The sequence below is a fragment of the Equus caballus genome, chromosome 18 (genome assembly GCF_041296265.1).
Source record: "Equus caballus isolate H_3958 breed thoroughbred chromosome 18, TB-T2T, whole genome shotgun sequence".
In the NCBI taxonomy this organism is placed as follows: domain Eukaryota; kingdom Metazoa; phylum Chordata; class Mammalia; order Perissodactyla; family Equidae; genus Equus; species Equus caballus.
In genome coordinates, this window is record NC_091701.1 from 82,942,739 (window position 1) to 82,959,118 (window position 16,380).

General features: G+C 41.4%; 1 protein-coding gene across 41 annotated transcripts in view; it reads left to right on the top strand.

Annotated features, from left to right (window-relative positions):
• Positions 1-15,936, top strand: part of PIKFYVE (phosphoinositide kinase, FYVE-type zinc finger containing) — a 76,889-nt gene extending 60,953 nt beyond the window's left edge. For 33 of the 41 annotated variants that reach the window (XM_070242192.1, XM_070242200.1, XM_070242211.1 and 30 more), the window contains 11 exons: positions 701-796; positions 2,257-2,340; positions 3,222-3,319; positions 4,935-5,099; positions 6,414-6,473; positions 7,120-7,296; positions 8,076-8,179; positions 8,906-9,034; positions 11,170-11,431; positions 11,843-11,917; positions 12,694-15,936. In XM_070242192.1, coding sequence (XP_070098293.1) covers positions 701-796; positions 2,257-2,340; positions 3,222-3,319; positions 4,935-5,099; positions 6,414-6,473; positions 7,120-7,296; positions 8,076-8,179; positions 8,906-9,034; positions 11,170-11,431; positions 11,843-11,917; positions 12,694-12,809 — 1,366 coding nt within the window. In that variant the 3' untranslated portion in view covers positions 12,810-15,936. The remainder of the gene's footprint in view (positions 1-700; positions 797-2,256; positions 2,341-3,221; positions 3,320-4,934; positions 5,100-6,413; positions 6,474-7,119; positions 7,297-8,075; positions 8,180-8,905; positions 9,035-11,169; positions 11,432-11,842; positions 11,918-12,693) is intronic. The other 8 variants (XM_070242208.1, XM_023622526.2, XM_070242199.1 and 5 more) reach the window with 1 other exon arrangement.
• Positions 15,937-16,380: the final 444 nt, after the last annotated feature.

Consider the following 16,380-nt stretch of genomic DNA (forward strand, 5'->3'; position numbering starts at 1 on the left):
CTGATCCTGGGCATGAACCTACACATGCTCATCCAGCCATGCTGTGGCAGCATCCCATATAGAAAATGGAGGAAGATTGGCACAGATGTTAGCTCAGGGACACTCTTCCTCACCAAAAAAAAAAGGTCACACCATTGAGTTTCTGTGTGATAACAGGAGAGAGCAGCTGTGTTATTTATTGTTGGTATATTTCAGCAATTTCTAGAAGACTTTTCTTCCACACTTATAGTAGAACAAAATACTACAGTTATGCTATTCATTGTAAATCCTTTTTGAGATGAGTGTGGCCCAAAGTCTTGGTGATTTGGAAAGCTTTGTTTGGAGGGACTATTCCAGAACCTTCTGATTTGAGACTAGTTCTCATAATTTTCAATTGCCTTCAGAAGCTTTCTGCTGATATATTTTCCTTTGCTGTTTGGTTCAGGTTCCGCATACATTTTGGTTTACTTAATTCCTTTTTTTTAATTGCAGTATAGTTGATGTACAATGTTATATTAGTTTCAGGTGTACCACGTAGTGATTCGATGTTTGTATACGTTACGAAATGATCACCATGGCAAGTCTAATTGTATTTTTATAATTGTGCAGTATTTAGTTAATTTAAAATTGTCCTGAGATTTACTTGTAATGTGTTAGTGGTTTGTATAAGTTATTTTCTGCTAATTTTGTTCTTATCTATATATTTAAAAATGTTGAGCAGTGATCCAGATAAACACTACTTAATGTACGAACACGAACGGGTGCCCATTGCCGTCTGTGAGAGGGAGCCCAGCTCCATCATTGCTTTTGCTCTCAGGTATCACTCATGGGGCTTTTTCGCCTGTGGTTATGTCTTTATATTTTATGTGTATTTATTAATCGCTTTATTGTTAAGATGTCTCATATGGAGTAAAATCATTAAATATAAGTAAAAATATGAAATCTTTCAGATTCTCTGTATCTGAAAATGTACTCTTTACCCAAATAATGAGAGGATGATTTGATTTTTAAGCAAGCTCCTAATACTAAATTGACTAGGCAAGTTGTTTATAATCCTTATACCCTGTAGCCATTCTCCGTATTATTGCATGTGTCCTGTCCTTCGATTTACTTATTGACGTAGTTCGGATGGTAATCTGAATACATCTTTTGTACTCTTCATTCACTTCTTTCCTGCTTCCCACGCGTATCAGGTCATTTCCCTACTTAGAGCAATGCTGTTCCTATGCCTTACCCCATTTACATGCCACCTTTATCATGCATCTTAAAGAAGACCCCTCTTTAAAAGTATCTATATGTCGTGTCTAAAAGGACGAAGCCTTTGATCTTGGTAGTATCATGGCACTGGTGGAACCTCATTTAAGTAGAATCTAAGGTGCTTCATTTTTTAAAATATTTTTTTCTATCGGAAGGCATTGAAATTTTAGTTTTTCTGTTTATATATTGGTTATAAGGAGGTCACTTATTCAACAGCTACACGAACGTCTACACTCTGTGCTTTACTGGGTATTGGATCTATACCGGTAACCAAGATAGATTTCTATGTCTCGGCATTTATGGAACTTTAAAGTTTCCTGTTTGGATGATGAGGAATTTTTTTCCTTTAGAAGATTCCATATGATAAAATTTTTATCTTTGCCTTTTGGCTTTTATGAAGATATTATTTGCTTCTTGCTTTATTGCTTAGTTGTACCACACTGATAGATTAGAAATTCAACCAGACCAAGAATGTATTTTGTACTATTAGGAAGCTAGTGTTGTAGTTGAGGTCACCTTTTTCAATGTCTTGGACCCTAAGACGCTTCTCTTATTCCCTGACATCTGATTTATCTAAATCAGGGCTCCCAGACCACTAGTCCAAGAGTTGGATTTTTTGTACAATGCAGCATAAGAAAATTTTTTTCTTAAAGTTCAATACCTTTAAGTAGGAAAGCACTCTCAAGTTCCTTTCCTCTCTGTCGTGCTAAGCCCTCAAGATTCATACTTTTGAATTAGCTGTTCATTTGATCTGTGTCAGTATGTCGGCTTTTACAGTCGTTGTTTGGGGTGTTGATGCTGGTTGGTGTGTGGGACGTGTTTTGTATTATTCTCTGTGAAGACATTGACCTTCATGAAGCTGCTACTTGATGACTTTTGTTAGTTAACATTTCTGTCTTTGTTTAATTATGGACACTTAAAATGATTGTTTTTCTGTAATGCAAAGCTTATTCTAAAGCGTAAGATTTTTTAAAAGAAGAGCTTACCGTTTAATATTTTCCAACCCATTTCTACCCTAAGTTGTAAAGAATACCGAAATGCCTTAGAGGAATTGTCCAAGGCAACTCTGCGGAACAGTGCCGAAGAAGGGCTCCCAGCCAACAGGTGATCCGTGACTGCGTGGGTCTATTTTAATGTAGCTGTGGCACCATTTTCCAAATGCTCATACTTCAGTTATGCTGTAGCTTATCATCAACATGAGAGTTTCTAGGATACAGACAGTGGCGTTCATATTTTGCCAAGGATCGATAGAACAAAACTCAAGTATCGCAGAAGACCTGGGACAGCCCCTTAGGATACAGTTTCCTGATCATTGCCATGGGGGTTCAATGTATATTACAGATTTCAGCTTTCCAAACATTTGGTTCTCTTTACTGTGTTCATTTAAAAGATAGTAACCTGTGAAATTAGTAAAATACTGCTTGACTTTGTAATTTGAGGTGTTTGTGAATTTTCCATAATAATTAAAGAGCCTAATACTTAAAAAACAAAACCAAACCTCCCAAACCAGTTCTTTTAGTATGTGCAGTATTTTACACATTTAGACAGAAATCGTCATAGGCTAATTATTTTTATTCTTACTCAACTAGATTTTTCAACTTTATGAACCTGATAAAAGTTGATCTGAATTATATCTTATCATGGTGACTAGCATGAGAAATATGAAATTGGGTATTTTCTGTAATTGCTTGACTTAGAAGTGCTAATATTGCTCTGATGGACTTGGGAAAAATACTGTAAGGGCGTCTGCTTTCATGCATTTTTTCGTACACTTTTATACTTCTAACATTCTACTCCTTTTCTTAGTCCAGGAGACATTTCCAGACTTTTTCTTCCATGTCCTAACCTGTGTTTATGTAAATTAGAATTAGATTTCTGATATTGTGGAAGAGGTGAGGTGGGGAGTAGGTTAATGTAAGAAAGAAGTACTTGCTATTTTCTGTCTGGATAGTGTAGAACCAACTTTCCTTTGCGTTTTGTTTCAGTGCTTCAGACAGCAGACCAAAGGGCGGCAGCCCTGGGAGGCCGCCTGAGCTCGGTGGAGGCTGCCCCAACCGGGCGGCCGAGGCAGAGCCGCAGCCAGGTAAGGGCACAGGTGGAGCAGGAGTTACTAGTTTTGTTCGTAACTGTGGTTTGAAGAAGAAATCACATTAAATAAGAAATGCCATCTGGCAAGGATTTATTACTTCTGGTCTTTGAAATATAATGTGGATTTTAAACTTTTTGTGTATCCTCTTTTATGCATATTTTGCTTTTCTTTTATTCTTACCTTAAGTTTATTGAATTTGAAACTGCTAGAAACTCATAGGTCTATGCAAAAAGAAGCAGGATCTGCCTTCCTCACTAGAGCTTTGACTTTAAGGTGTACAACCTAAGAAATAGAACAGCAACATTTTTTGTTGCTTTTACAGTATTGTTGGCATTATGAAAAGAACTTTTCACGTATTATCTTCTTTAACCCCACAATAATGACGTCAGAGTTATTTGACATGTGCCTGTTTTTCAGAAGGAAAGGTAAGACTCAGATTAAGCAGTTTGCTCGAGGTTGTAAGGCCGTGGGGCCTGGGATTTCAACTCGGGCCTCGTTGATTTTGTCAGTTAGGAATACATTCACTACAAATAACAAACTCAAGTGACTACTTGGGCTTAAACACATGACACTTTATTTTTCTAGAACAGCAACGTTTGCAGGTGGGCAATTGCTGGCATTCGTTCAGCTACTTAGCTTTGTCATGACGATATAGGATAGTTTCTCATGATTCCCTTGAGTTTTACTCATGGTCAAAAACATCCCACTTATGCCTGCATTTGAGGCAGAAAGAGGGAGGTACAGCTGCAGCTGCTCCCTTTTACTGGGAAGGCGGAGGCTTCCCTCAGTCTCCCGGGTTAGAACTGAGTGTCACGCCGCCCCTCCTGCAAAGGAGGCTGAGAGGGTGTGAGCAGCTTGGTCCCGGCAGCTCATGCACATCGTGGCTCCTTCCCTGGCCTCTACACGGTGCAGCCCCAGACAGGATTGGAGCTCTGTTAGCAAGGAACAGGTGGGACGGATTTTAAGGAGGCCATATGGTGTCTGCCGCCCTAAGTCAGCACTTTATGATTGACGTTTGCTGTGGATTTTTAAATGTACAAGATTAGAATCATATATGTTAATGATATGATGAAGCTCAAAACTAAGGATAAAAGTCTAGAACAAGCTGTAGTAATTTTTTTGGCCATCCTGTCCTACTTGTTTTTTGAAAAAATGCTAAAAACAGAATCTTATATTTTGCTGTTAAAATGTAGGATCACAAATGATATAAAGATGTTACCTTTAACTCTGAATCCTTGTAGCATGTAATACTATTTGTATTAGTTTAATTAAGTGTATTGTAACACCATAAGAGCTCAGCTCTCACATGATCGTGTTGTTTAACATATTGTGACTGTTTTGGAAAGATGTTTTTTGAAGGCTTTCTGTATACTGTCTCACATTTTGATGTATAACCCTCTGAGCATTCCTCTTCTTCTGTGTTTCTGATAAGTGCTTGACTGCCCCCAGAACCCCTAAACGTGTGGAATAATCTGTGCAAATGAAAATATCGCTTTATGCATATTTATTATCGTCATATAATGGTTGCTGCTGACAAAGGAATGAGTTGAAAGTTTCTATTTTTCCACCTGCAGTGACCTGTACTTAATATGTTACCTCTTATTTTTAGCCAAAAAGGCTTCTGGGATGTTGTCCTTCTTCCGAGGGACAGCAGGGAAAAGCCCTGATCTCTCTTCCCAGAAGAGAGAGACCTTACGTGGAGCAGATAGTGCTTACTACCAGGTCGGGCAGCCCGGCAAGGAGGGGACGGAGAGTCAAGGCACTGAGCCTCCAGGTGTGTTGAAGGAGACCAAACGCGCTTGTTCTAGGGTTCGGTTTACTTCTTATAGCTGCTTCTGTTCCTTTTAGCCAAGGAGGTGATTCTTACTGCTGAAACCAGAGCCTTCCCCTCTCCTCCCACCTCAGGGTGGCGGAATAGAGAGCCTGCCTGGTTTCAGACGCCGTGGCCATTGCTCACTGTGGTGGAGTCAGAAATCTTTAGTTTCCATTCCTGTAAAGTGGCCAAAGCAATGTCTTCCAAGATTTACTGCGGACTCGGTGACATCACACCTGGGAAACGTCTGTCTCACTGTGTCACTCACAGTGTATATTCAAATGTTCTCGTTCTACTGCCCCCTCAGCTGTTCCTTTCTTTTACAGCCTCTGTAAGGTGGAGGCTGTGGATGTCCACCTTCATTTTGATATTTAAAAACTATGTCTACCTGACTACGTTTGAGTATGGTGTTAGACCAGGAGTCGGCAGACTCTGCTGACTGTCTTTGTAAAGAAAGCACGTTGGGGCCCAGGCACCCCCGTTCCCTCGCTCCCTGTCTGGCCGCTTTCTCCTTATGTTGGCAAGTTGAGTTGTGACTCAGTGAAATACATACCATTGACCCTGTACAGAAAAGGGGTGGTGACCCCTGGTTAGGTCATGAATTAGTGACTTAAAAAATAGCAACTACATAATAAACTTTCATTAGTAATTAAGGTATCTGTGTAGTATTCTGTAGGCTGCTTTTGGGCTGCGATCCTTGGAAGCCATTGGTGTTTCAAAAAAATCCTTTTGAAATGTGAAACTTAGAGGATCACTTGTTTTTCTAGATGTTAAAATATATTTCAAATCGATAATAATTAGAGTGGATCTGGCAGTGGGTTTGCCAGACAAGTCAGTCAAGTGTAAAAAAATAGCTCTGAAGTAGAGACTAGTATATTTCATACATTACATGTCTATCTTAGTGTATGATAGAGAAAGCATCTCAGAGTATCGGGGAAGCATTATTCCACACACGGTAAAGAAGCCATAGAAACTCAATGTCAGAGCCGAGTTAGTATTCTGCTGTCATAGAAATCACGTACATATAAGAAATGATTCTTCAACCTGAATTCCCTACTTTTTAATCGAAAAGTTGATGTTTTAAAAGGTACATACATTTTTATTGCAGTAGTTTACACAGTTTAATTGTATACATGATGCTTGGTTGAGAGTGACTTGACGAGGATAAGTTCGTGACTTCCTAGTTTTTATTGTTCTATCAGGAAAAAAGAACAAATAAAATGAATTGATAACTATTTAAAACGTGGGCTTTACTAATGATATTAAACCTTTTAGATGAGATAGATGGAGGAGACGCACAAAAGAAACAGCTCACAAATCCTCATGTGGAACTTCGTAAGTATGAAACAAAGTCTTGTTGGTTTGGGGACAGGAACTGTAATTGAGCAAACTCTATTTGAGGCTTCTAGCTTCATACTAGATAAATATCTTGTTTCCTGAAATGAAGACTAAGTCTGTGTGCTGACATGAGGTTTATTTAATCTATAATTTATTTTATAAAGTATACGTTATTTAATTTATAAAGAAATTTAATTGAAATTATAATGTAATGTATAACTACACAAATTATAATTTAATTTCTAATGTTTAAATAATTACTTACCATGCAATTTAGAGCTGCAGGCCTTGATGAGGCACCTGGAATTATGTGTATGCCCGTGGATGCCAGAAATTTATCTGGAATAATTTAGACAGTAAAATTTATATATAAAAGTACAATGATGAAAATACAGTAGCCAGTATAAAATTAGAAATGGGTCTGAAGTTACGTTTGTTTTTTCCATAAATAGGTAAGGTGGTCATAAGATGCTCTTCAGTCCTCCCTGAAGGTCACTGTCACAGGATTGTGATAAACAGCATGCAACTAACATGAGCTATCATGGAGGGACTTAGATGGCTGCATTTGGTCGGGATGGGAATGGCAGGAAGGAAAAGACATTTCTAATTGACAAGGCCTCTCCTTTGACACTTGCCTTCATAGAATTTTCTGACGCTAACGCCAAGTTTTACTGCCGGCTCTACTATGCGGGAGAGTTTCACAAGATGCGCGAGGTGATCCTGGGCAGCAGCGAGGAGGACTTCATCCGCTCCCTTTCCCACTCGGCACCCTGGCAGGCACGCGGGGGCAAGTCCGGAGCGGCCTTCTACGCCACAGAAGGTGAGTCTTTCTGATCATCTGCTGAGTGTGTGATGGCCATCTTTCTCCTCAGCTAATTTATGAAGCACTTGAACTGAGGGGTGAGGATACTGTCAGTTGGCAAACAAAGCTTTCTGTTTTTCTTTTTATGCTTGAGGGGATGTAATAAAAATGCTTGGGAGAATATACGTGTGTGTGGTGTGCAGTTAGAGACAGACATTGATCCGATCCTTACTGAACTCTCTGTAGTCCCAAGTTCTCCAAGTGTCAGCAGTAACAGGGAACTTGTAGAACACTCAGAGGGGTCCCTCATTGCTGACGAGAGAAAGGTAGATGGGAGTGTTGATCTGAAAGCAGCAGCGCCAGGTCTTGACCTGCAGAGGCTGCCGGTAGACGGTGGCTGTGTCTTGTCGCCCCCCACGCCACTGAAACCCAGCTCACTGGAGGCAATGTGGTGGGAAGGGTATGCTCGATAGGCACACCCGCAACTGTGGCTTGCTGGGTTAGCGTAGGAGCGTGTAAGCTTTATTTAGTAGCTTTAGCAGGTGGCCCATCTGGTTGGGATTTAGGTGTGGAACTGTCAAAGGAGAATTTTCTTGATTTTCTAAATCCTCACCAGCTCTTCCAGGCCTTCAGTCACTTGAGAACTGTGCTCGGATTAAAATTTTCTCTGCGATTCAGAAAATACCCCTTAAAAACATGAAGCAAACAAATCATTTGGGTTCTTGGGAAGGACTTATTATAGATTACCTTAGTGCATATTGTGATTGGAATAAACATTTGAGATTTCTGCCTTTTAGATGATAGATTCATTTTGAAGCAGATGCCTCGTCTGGAAGTCCAGTCTTTCCTCGACTTTGCACCACACTACTTCAATTATATCACAAACGCTGTGCAACAAAAGGTAGACACCCCAAATCTGGGTCTACAGTTAGAGTGCACTGGGCCTTTGCACGTCCTGAGAGTTAGTGTAATGCCATTTTCTCCGTGACAAGCCGGGCAGGACATGACCGGGTCTGCTGCACTGCTGAAGTGTGACAGAGCACAGTGATTGCAGACTCTCCTGCCTTTGCCAGGGAGGGACCAAGGGCTCTTGGGCAAGTTGTGGTTGATCAGTGTGTGTCACAGCCAGTCAGAAATGTGAAGGCTGGATGACAACAGCTGCTTGTTTAGTCATTTGTAATTTTGCTGAGACAGAAGCCTGAAATGTGTGTTGAGAACTGAGGGTCTGGGCCCCTTACACAGAAGGAGAGGGAGCCAGTGGCCCAGGTTTCCCCTTGTCCCGAGCATGACCCTCCCAGTGGGAGTGTGAAAGAGCCACGAGGATCTTTTTCATTTATGGTTTATTGCTTGTTATTGGGGAAACTATATGTCATAGTAAAATTTATGAGTTTGACTAATTGTGAAAGATTATCCCTTGTTTGCATGTTAAGGATCTACTATTTTTATTGGCATTGGTGCCTTACTTTCTCCTGAGATTCAAGGGTTTGAGTTTTTTTTTTAAGGTCCTCTGACTGGTCATATTAATATAAAATCATGTCTGGATGTTATATGGAATAGTCCAGGTATTCATATTAAATTACAAATAATCCTTTTTGATAAGAGTTTGCTTTCATCTTTTCTTGATTAGAGGCCTACTGCACTGGCCAAAATTCTTGGAGTTTACAGAATTGGTTATAAGAATTCTCAGAACAACACTGAGAAGAAGTTAGATCTCCTTGTCATGGAAAATCTTTTCTATGGGAGAAAGATGGCACAGGTAAGGATATTGGACTCTGCAAAGGATTTAGCTACTGGAACCCTTTGCGCTTCTGGTTCATGAATATAATGAATATAATCAGAGAGTAACATCTTATTTGATAGTAAATATTAGACTTTGGTTGCTAGGCTAAATTTAGCTTTTGACTTGTTGAACCTTATAGGAAAGAATAAAGGGGAATGTTGTGGACTAGTCCTAAAATTTAACATATTCAATATCCTAGAAATATAGAACTATAGAATTAGAAGGCAGATCTGCTTCCACCATCTCACTTTTAAAGATAAAGAAACTGAGGCCCAGAGAAATTAAGTCTTTATGACAGTCATGCAGATATTCCTGGAACTCAGGTTGGTGTAGATTGTAGAACAGTACTCTTGGAAGTGCTGGTCCTTGAACTGTTTCCGGTCTGTGGTGAGACAAGGAGCTGGTACCAGGATGTAACTCACTGCTTTCTTCATTGAGAATGTCTTGCTATAACATCAGCTGAACTAAACATTGTGCTTCATGATGTAACTGGTTTATATTCTGGCAGCAGCTCCTTGTGTCATCACGAGTCAGAACCACTGACTAGTGCTGGTCTGCAGAAAACCCTGCAGATCCAACGCTGGTCTCGTAGCTGGGTCCCCAACCTCTGAGCGTGACGCTTTGCCTGTTGCCCCAGAATTCCTAGAGATGTACGTTGCTGCATTGCCATAAGAAATCGCACAGTTTTGGTTTCAAAACTGTTTCCTAAAACTATTTGCATCTGTTTTTTAAACTGCTTTATGATCCAGCAACATATTTTTGGAGTTCCTTGTTAATGTTTCTTAAAGTTGAGTAAATGGGTCAGCATATTTCTGAAATGTTTCAGTAATGGGCCTTGGTATCCATTTCATATGATGCAGTTATGTCACCATGTATTTTACGTATCGTGCAGTTACAGTGCGCGTGTGCACTGGCTCATGTATCATGCAGTTAGGGCACGCGCATGCGCTGGCTTACCTATCGTGCAGTTAGTGTGCGCGTGCACTGGCTTATGTATCATGCAGTTAGTGTGCACGTGCACTGGCTTACCTATCATGCAGTTAGCGTGCGCATGCACTGGTTTACGTATCTTGCAGTTAGTGCGTGCGCCTGCACTGGCTTACGTATAGTGCAGTTATGGTGTGCACATGCACTGGCTTACGTATTGCGCAGTTATGGTGTGCGCATGCACTGGCTTATGTATTGTGCCATTACAACGCGCGTGTGCACTGGCTTACGTATCGTGCAGCTATGACGCGCGTGTGTACTGGCTTACGTATCGTGCAGCTATGGTGTGCGCATGCACTGGCTTATGTATTGTGCCATTACAATGCGCGTGTGCACTGGCTTACGTATTGTGCAGCTATGACGCGCGTGTGTACTGGTTTACGTATTGTGCAGCTATGACGCGCGCGTGCACTGGCTTACGTATTGTGCAGCTATGACGCGCGTGTGCACTGGCTTACGTATCGTGCAGCTATGACGCGTGCGTGCACTGGCATACGTATCGTGCAGTTATGGTGTGCATGTGCACTGGCTTACGTGTCGTGCAGTTATGGTGTACACGTGCACTGGCTTATGTATTGTGCAGTTACGGTACGCGCATGCAGTGGCTTATGTATCGTGCAGTTAGTTTGCACATGCACTGGCTAACGTATTGTGCAGTTAGTATGCATGTGCACTGGCTTACATATCATGCAGCTACGACGCACACGTGCTCTGGCTTACGTATTGTGCAGTTATGGTGTGCACGTGCACTGGCTTACATATTGTACAGTTACGACGCACAGGTGCACTGGCTTACGTAGTGTGCAGTTACGACGCACACGTGCACTGGCTTACATATTGTGCAGTTACGACGCACACATGCACTGGCTTACGTATTGTGCACTTATGGTGTGCACGTGCACTGGCTTACGTATCGTACAGTTAGTGTGCGTGTGCACTTGCTTACGTATCGTGGTTACGGTGCACCGTGTATTGACTTATGTAAGTTGTGATTGTTTTTAATTGGATTTAAAAATATATAGTGGTAGTGGCTACAAGGAATCTTTCTGCCTTTTAAACGTAATTACATTAATTATTCATTTGTAGTAACTCACACATAAATGACAGAATTTTCTTTCCACCAGGTTTTTGACTTGAAGGGTTCACTTAGGAACAGAAATGTAAAAACTGACACCGGGAAAGAGAGCTGTGACGTGGTCCTGCTGGACGAGAATCTGCTGAAGATGGTCCGGGACAGCCCTCTGTACATCCGCTCGCACTCCAAGGCGGTGCTGCGGGCCTCCATCCGCAGCGATGCCCACTTCCTGTCCAGCCACCTCATCATCGACTATTCTTTGCTGGTGGGGCGAGATGATACCAGCAATGAGCTTGTCGTTGGGATTATAGGTAAGTCAACAAGCATGCCTTACTTGTAGTTCACGATTGAAGCCAGAGCAAAATTGTGGATGACAGCAAGTCTGCTCTAGTAATAACTTATTGACTGTTTTCACCAACTTTCATTTGAAAATTCAAAACTAATAGTTTTTAAATTCTTGTATCTTCTTTTGTTCCCTCATTTCCATTTTCATCATCTTTACCAAAAATACCTGTATTCAGAAGTCACTTATAAGTGAAGCCCTGTGAGGTGGTTGTGAGGATTAAATGAATTAATATGGGGAAAACGCTTAGGAAGCACCTGGCGTATTGTCAGCACTCAATAAATGTACCTATTGTAGAAGTAATAGTAATAGTGATTGCTGGTGTCATTTGCTTGCATTTAGTAACATAGCTTTACTGCTAATATTGCCCCTGCAACAGATTATATTCGAACGTTTACATGGGACAAAAAGCTTGAGATGGTTGTGAAATCAACAGGAATTTTAGGAGGACAAGGTGAGCAGAATTTTGTTTTGTTTACTCTTCAAACTCTTCTCATGTCTTCCTTATCAGTTAACATTTAAAAAATGGATACCTTTTTTTTTTTTAAAGATTTTATTTTTTTTCCTTTTTCTCCCCAAAGCCCCCTGGTACATAGTTGTACATTCTTAGTTGTGGCTCCTTCTAGTTGTGGCACGTGGGATGCCGCCTCAGCGTGGCCTGATGAGCAGTGCCATGTCTGTGCCCAGGATTCGAACCGACAAAACACTGGGCTGCCTGCAGCGGAGCGCACGGACTTAACCACTCAGCCACGGGGCCGGCCCCTGGATACTTTTTTAAATTCTGAAAAAATAAGTGATGTTATCTTTGATTTTCTTGTCATTTCCACAATGATCAAATAATAAAGGGAATTGTTTAGGTGGAGAAATTTTGGGTTAAAATTTGCATTAAAATGCTAAAAGTTTTCAAAATGAAGAGTTGGAAAAAAATGCCAGAGGTAGTCTTTAATCAGCACTTGAAATCCTCTGGTTCTCTGACCACTGTTGGCCCTACTTGTCCTTCTGTACGTCTCTCATGTCTCGGCAAGAGCTAGTGTTTTGAAGTGGAAGCTCATACCAGGAAGGACCTGTCCTATGACGTGTGGCGCACGGAACACCCGCCCTCCTTTCTGCTCAGACTGCTGTGGTGTATGCGTCTTTACACCAGTATGTGGGAAGAACATATTCTTGAAGTCAGTTGCCTGAGCAGTTACGTAACAGCTTTCTACTTCCTTTTCTCTTTCACAATTTTAGGTAAAATGCCAACTGTGGTCTCTCCAGAGTTGTACAGGACCCGATTTTGTGAAGCGATGGACAAGTATTTCCTCATGGTACCAGACCACTGGACAGGCTTGGGTCTCAACTGCTGAAATGAAGCACATGTTTTGAAATGGACTGTGAAAGGAAGGGGCTGGAACAAAGGGCCAGAAACAAGCCACTGTTTTATTTCTTCATCCCATTCCCGCTGTCTACCCAGGTCTTTCAGTTCTCAGCACGTGGGCTGTCTGTCACCAAAGGGTTAAAACTCCACAGGTTTGCACTTTGGATTTTGATACCTACAGATTAGCTCTCCATAGGCTGGGAAGTTGCATGGACACTTTCACTTAAGCTGAAATAGGTTTCAAAGGGCTAAGGGAAAATGTATGGTTAGAGATGAGGAAATAGAGTGAAAAATGCAATATCTATTTGCTAACAATCCTGTTAAGGAAACTGTCTCATAGATTGTGACTCTCCTGGCATCACGTTTGACACTGTCTTTGCGTAGAAAGCATTTGTAGAGCTGCTGGATTCGTTTTGTGTTTCTTATGTGACAATTTGATATTGCCTCTTATCAGAATTTCTGAAACCTTTAAAAGATCCTGAGTTACTCTGCTAATGGCCAGTTAAACAGATTAATACAATCTGCTCTTGTTTTATTGAGGAATTTGACTTAAATTGGGGATCCTTTCACATTCTGTGTCCTGCCCTGTTTTCGAATATGTTTGATGTTTCTTGGGCTCTGTCCTTACTTGTCTGTGGGTGACAGGAGGCTACAGCTATTAACTTGAAGCCTTTTTCAGGAGCTGTTTTTTAAGCTTGTGTACAACTTTTGTGCAGTTCATATGTTGAACTGTACTTAGCCGCATAAACTCGTATTCTGGGTTTCCCCCACTTTCAGGGGAACTTTAGTAAATGAATCAACAATGACTAAATCCCCAAAGGGAGAATTATGAATGACAGATTTCTTATTTTAATGTAAAAAATAAATTAGATCCAAGAAACTGATCCAAGAAATTGAGTGAGAGGGAAGGATTTGCTTGTTTTTTGTGGAGTTAAAGTATCTTTTAAAAATATAACCAGCAATTTAAGTGGCATCTATACAATTAAGAAGTTTTTAACATGGACATCCCTGTTTCCTAATGTTCTGCACCAGTTTCTAGGCCCGTTCTGACTATCAAGAAATGTTGAGATAAAATATTCTTAGTAAGGAACTTCTTTAATCGAGTTTTCCTTTGTATAAAAAGGGATCAGAAGTACTAAACCGTCTTCGAGGCGATTCTCTAAGCCTGGATGTCTGCTCTTGGCTTCCTTCCATAACAGGGATAATTCAGTATTTATCAAGTTTGAGGGGTTCCACTCCTTTTAGGATTCCTATGATAGCACATTTCTATTGTAACTTTCACATAATAAGAAAAAGAAGTCTGGGTACATTCCATTTACAGAGACTGTAAGTACATGGAGTAGGAACCTTTTGTAAAGTTTACCTTAGAGAATGAAAGCATTAGTTTGGTGCTTATTAGAAACATGGTTTGTTTTGAACTAGAAACAAGTTGACCAAGGACTTAGGACTGATCTGATGATAAGCACTTTATAAAAACAAAACGCCGTGTGCCTTCTGAAAACACACGAAACACTGATGATTTTAGTTTTGATATCAAAGACTAGTAAAGGAGTTGTGCAGGAGTGACAGAGATGCGGAACGTCGTCAGCTTCTTACGTTCCAGGAACAGGGGACCTTGCGTCTCGTTTTGAAGCAAACGCTGTCCTGTCTCTGCGGGAGTCTTAGGTAGAGCATCCTGCCCACGTCCTGCCCTCTGTGTGCTCTTGTGGGAGTGTCCCCTGCGGGAGCCACTGGTCTCTGTGGCTTAGTCTCAGTACGGCATGTAGCTCGAATGCTCCGCTGGGACAGCTCTGGCAATGGTGTGTCATGTTGGTTTTGTTTTCCTTGCCCAGAAGAACTATTTTATAAAGTACTGCTGCCTCTTAGGTAATTTCGTGGCTAAGAAAAAATTCCAGCATAATATAGTCTGAAGCGGGAGTTGCTGCCTTGCGAGGGTCTGTCCTTTTAGAACTTCTTAGGAAGGGGAAATGCGAACTTCATTGTGTTGTCAGTGGTGGAGCTGTACCCAGCCCTGCTGCGTGGGGGCACCCTCCACGTGTTTGTGGGGTGTTCTGAGAGGTGGAGCTGGAACAGCCTGCTGCAAGGGGTCGCCCTCCACGTGTGTCGGGGGTGTTTCAAACGCCATGCTGCTTGGGGGCCCCGAAGGGCTGTTCTCTGCCCTCAATTCCTTCCGAGGCCTGGAGAGCATTTGTGCTGAAAGTTAAGAGTGAGGAAGAAATCCTAGTACTTTCTTCCTTAGAATAAATGATGAATCCTGAGAATAATTGCCAGTAGCACCAGAAAGCTATGTGAACATGTTGCATTGATAAAAATCTTATTTATAATGTGAAGCTTTTTGATACCATCAAAACTTTATTAAAAAATAAAAAGGATTGACTGTTTTCTTACCCAAGCCTAAGAAAAATAAGGGGAGTAAGCTGTTACAAACCCCTTTGTAGTCTATTGAACATTTAAGATTTATAGATAGTCAAAATTTCCTACAAAATGTCCTACTCTAATTTTTCCTTGATCAGCAGTGGGTGGTTTTCTGGCTTTGGCCTTTCCTGGGTCTTGTAAATAGTAGGTTGTGTTGGTTTCTGTGGCCTCGGCTTCTCCTTGGTTTTTGATCCGCTAGCACTGGGCAGGTATGACAAGGAAGGTCCTCTCCCTGTGGGAGGGTTGCTTGCCAGCGGGTGCAGACCATTGTGAATGAGCCTGATGGTGAGCGGTCAGGCCTTGCTCTCTCCGCCGAGTGTTAACATGCTGACTTAGGCAGTATTCAAACCCTCTAGTGCAATGCCTCTGGTTTGTTTTTGTAACATGGGTGCAGTGTGTTATAGAAAAATAAAAATTACAGTCATGAGCATTTTATTAATGCTGCTGTGCTGGTTTTGTAAAAAATGTATATTGTCTTTCAACTAGAGAAATACTGTAAATCATAATAGCGTCTTAATTTAATATGAAAAATTCAATTAACAGTATTGAAAATACTTAATGTGTTATATTGTGTATATTTCTCTCCTTTGGTTCCAGCTGTTTTATATGGTTGACCTGTTATTTAAGAGAGAAAACTGCCCTGACCTTTTGGAGACTTATGCTGTAAATAAAGACTTACAATAAACCGAGGATCCACTTCACTTGGTTTTGAATTGGCTTGAGGAGTGGACGACAAGGGGAGATGGCGTGTGGGGCGCAGGCCTAGCCCTGCCCTTGCCCCCAGTGTTGCCCTCTGTGTTCTCTCTCCCAGAAGCCCAGGAAGCTGTGCCCAGCCTGGTGGAGCTGTGACCCCAGCCTCAGGCGCCCCTTACAGCTCCTGGACTTACCTGGCCAAAGTGAGGCCTGGCCTGGGGGCGCAAATCGGGGGAAGAGTTCTTTGTCCTCCTCGCCTACAAGTCTCGTGGCTCAGAAATTAATTTCTCATAAAATTCCTGGGTTAAATCCTGGCAAAACTACATTTTTTTAACCTAAAATATGGTGAAAATTTGTCATCTTAACTATTTTTAAGCGTACGGTTCAGTGGTGGTAACTATATTCCCATCGCACAGTCCATCTCCAGCACTTTTCATCTTGCAGAGCTGAAA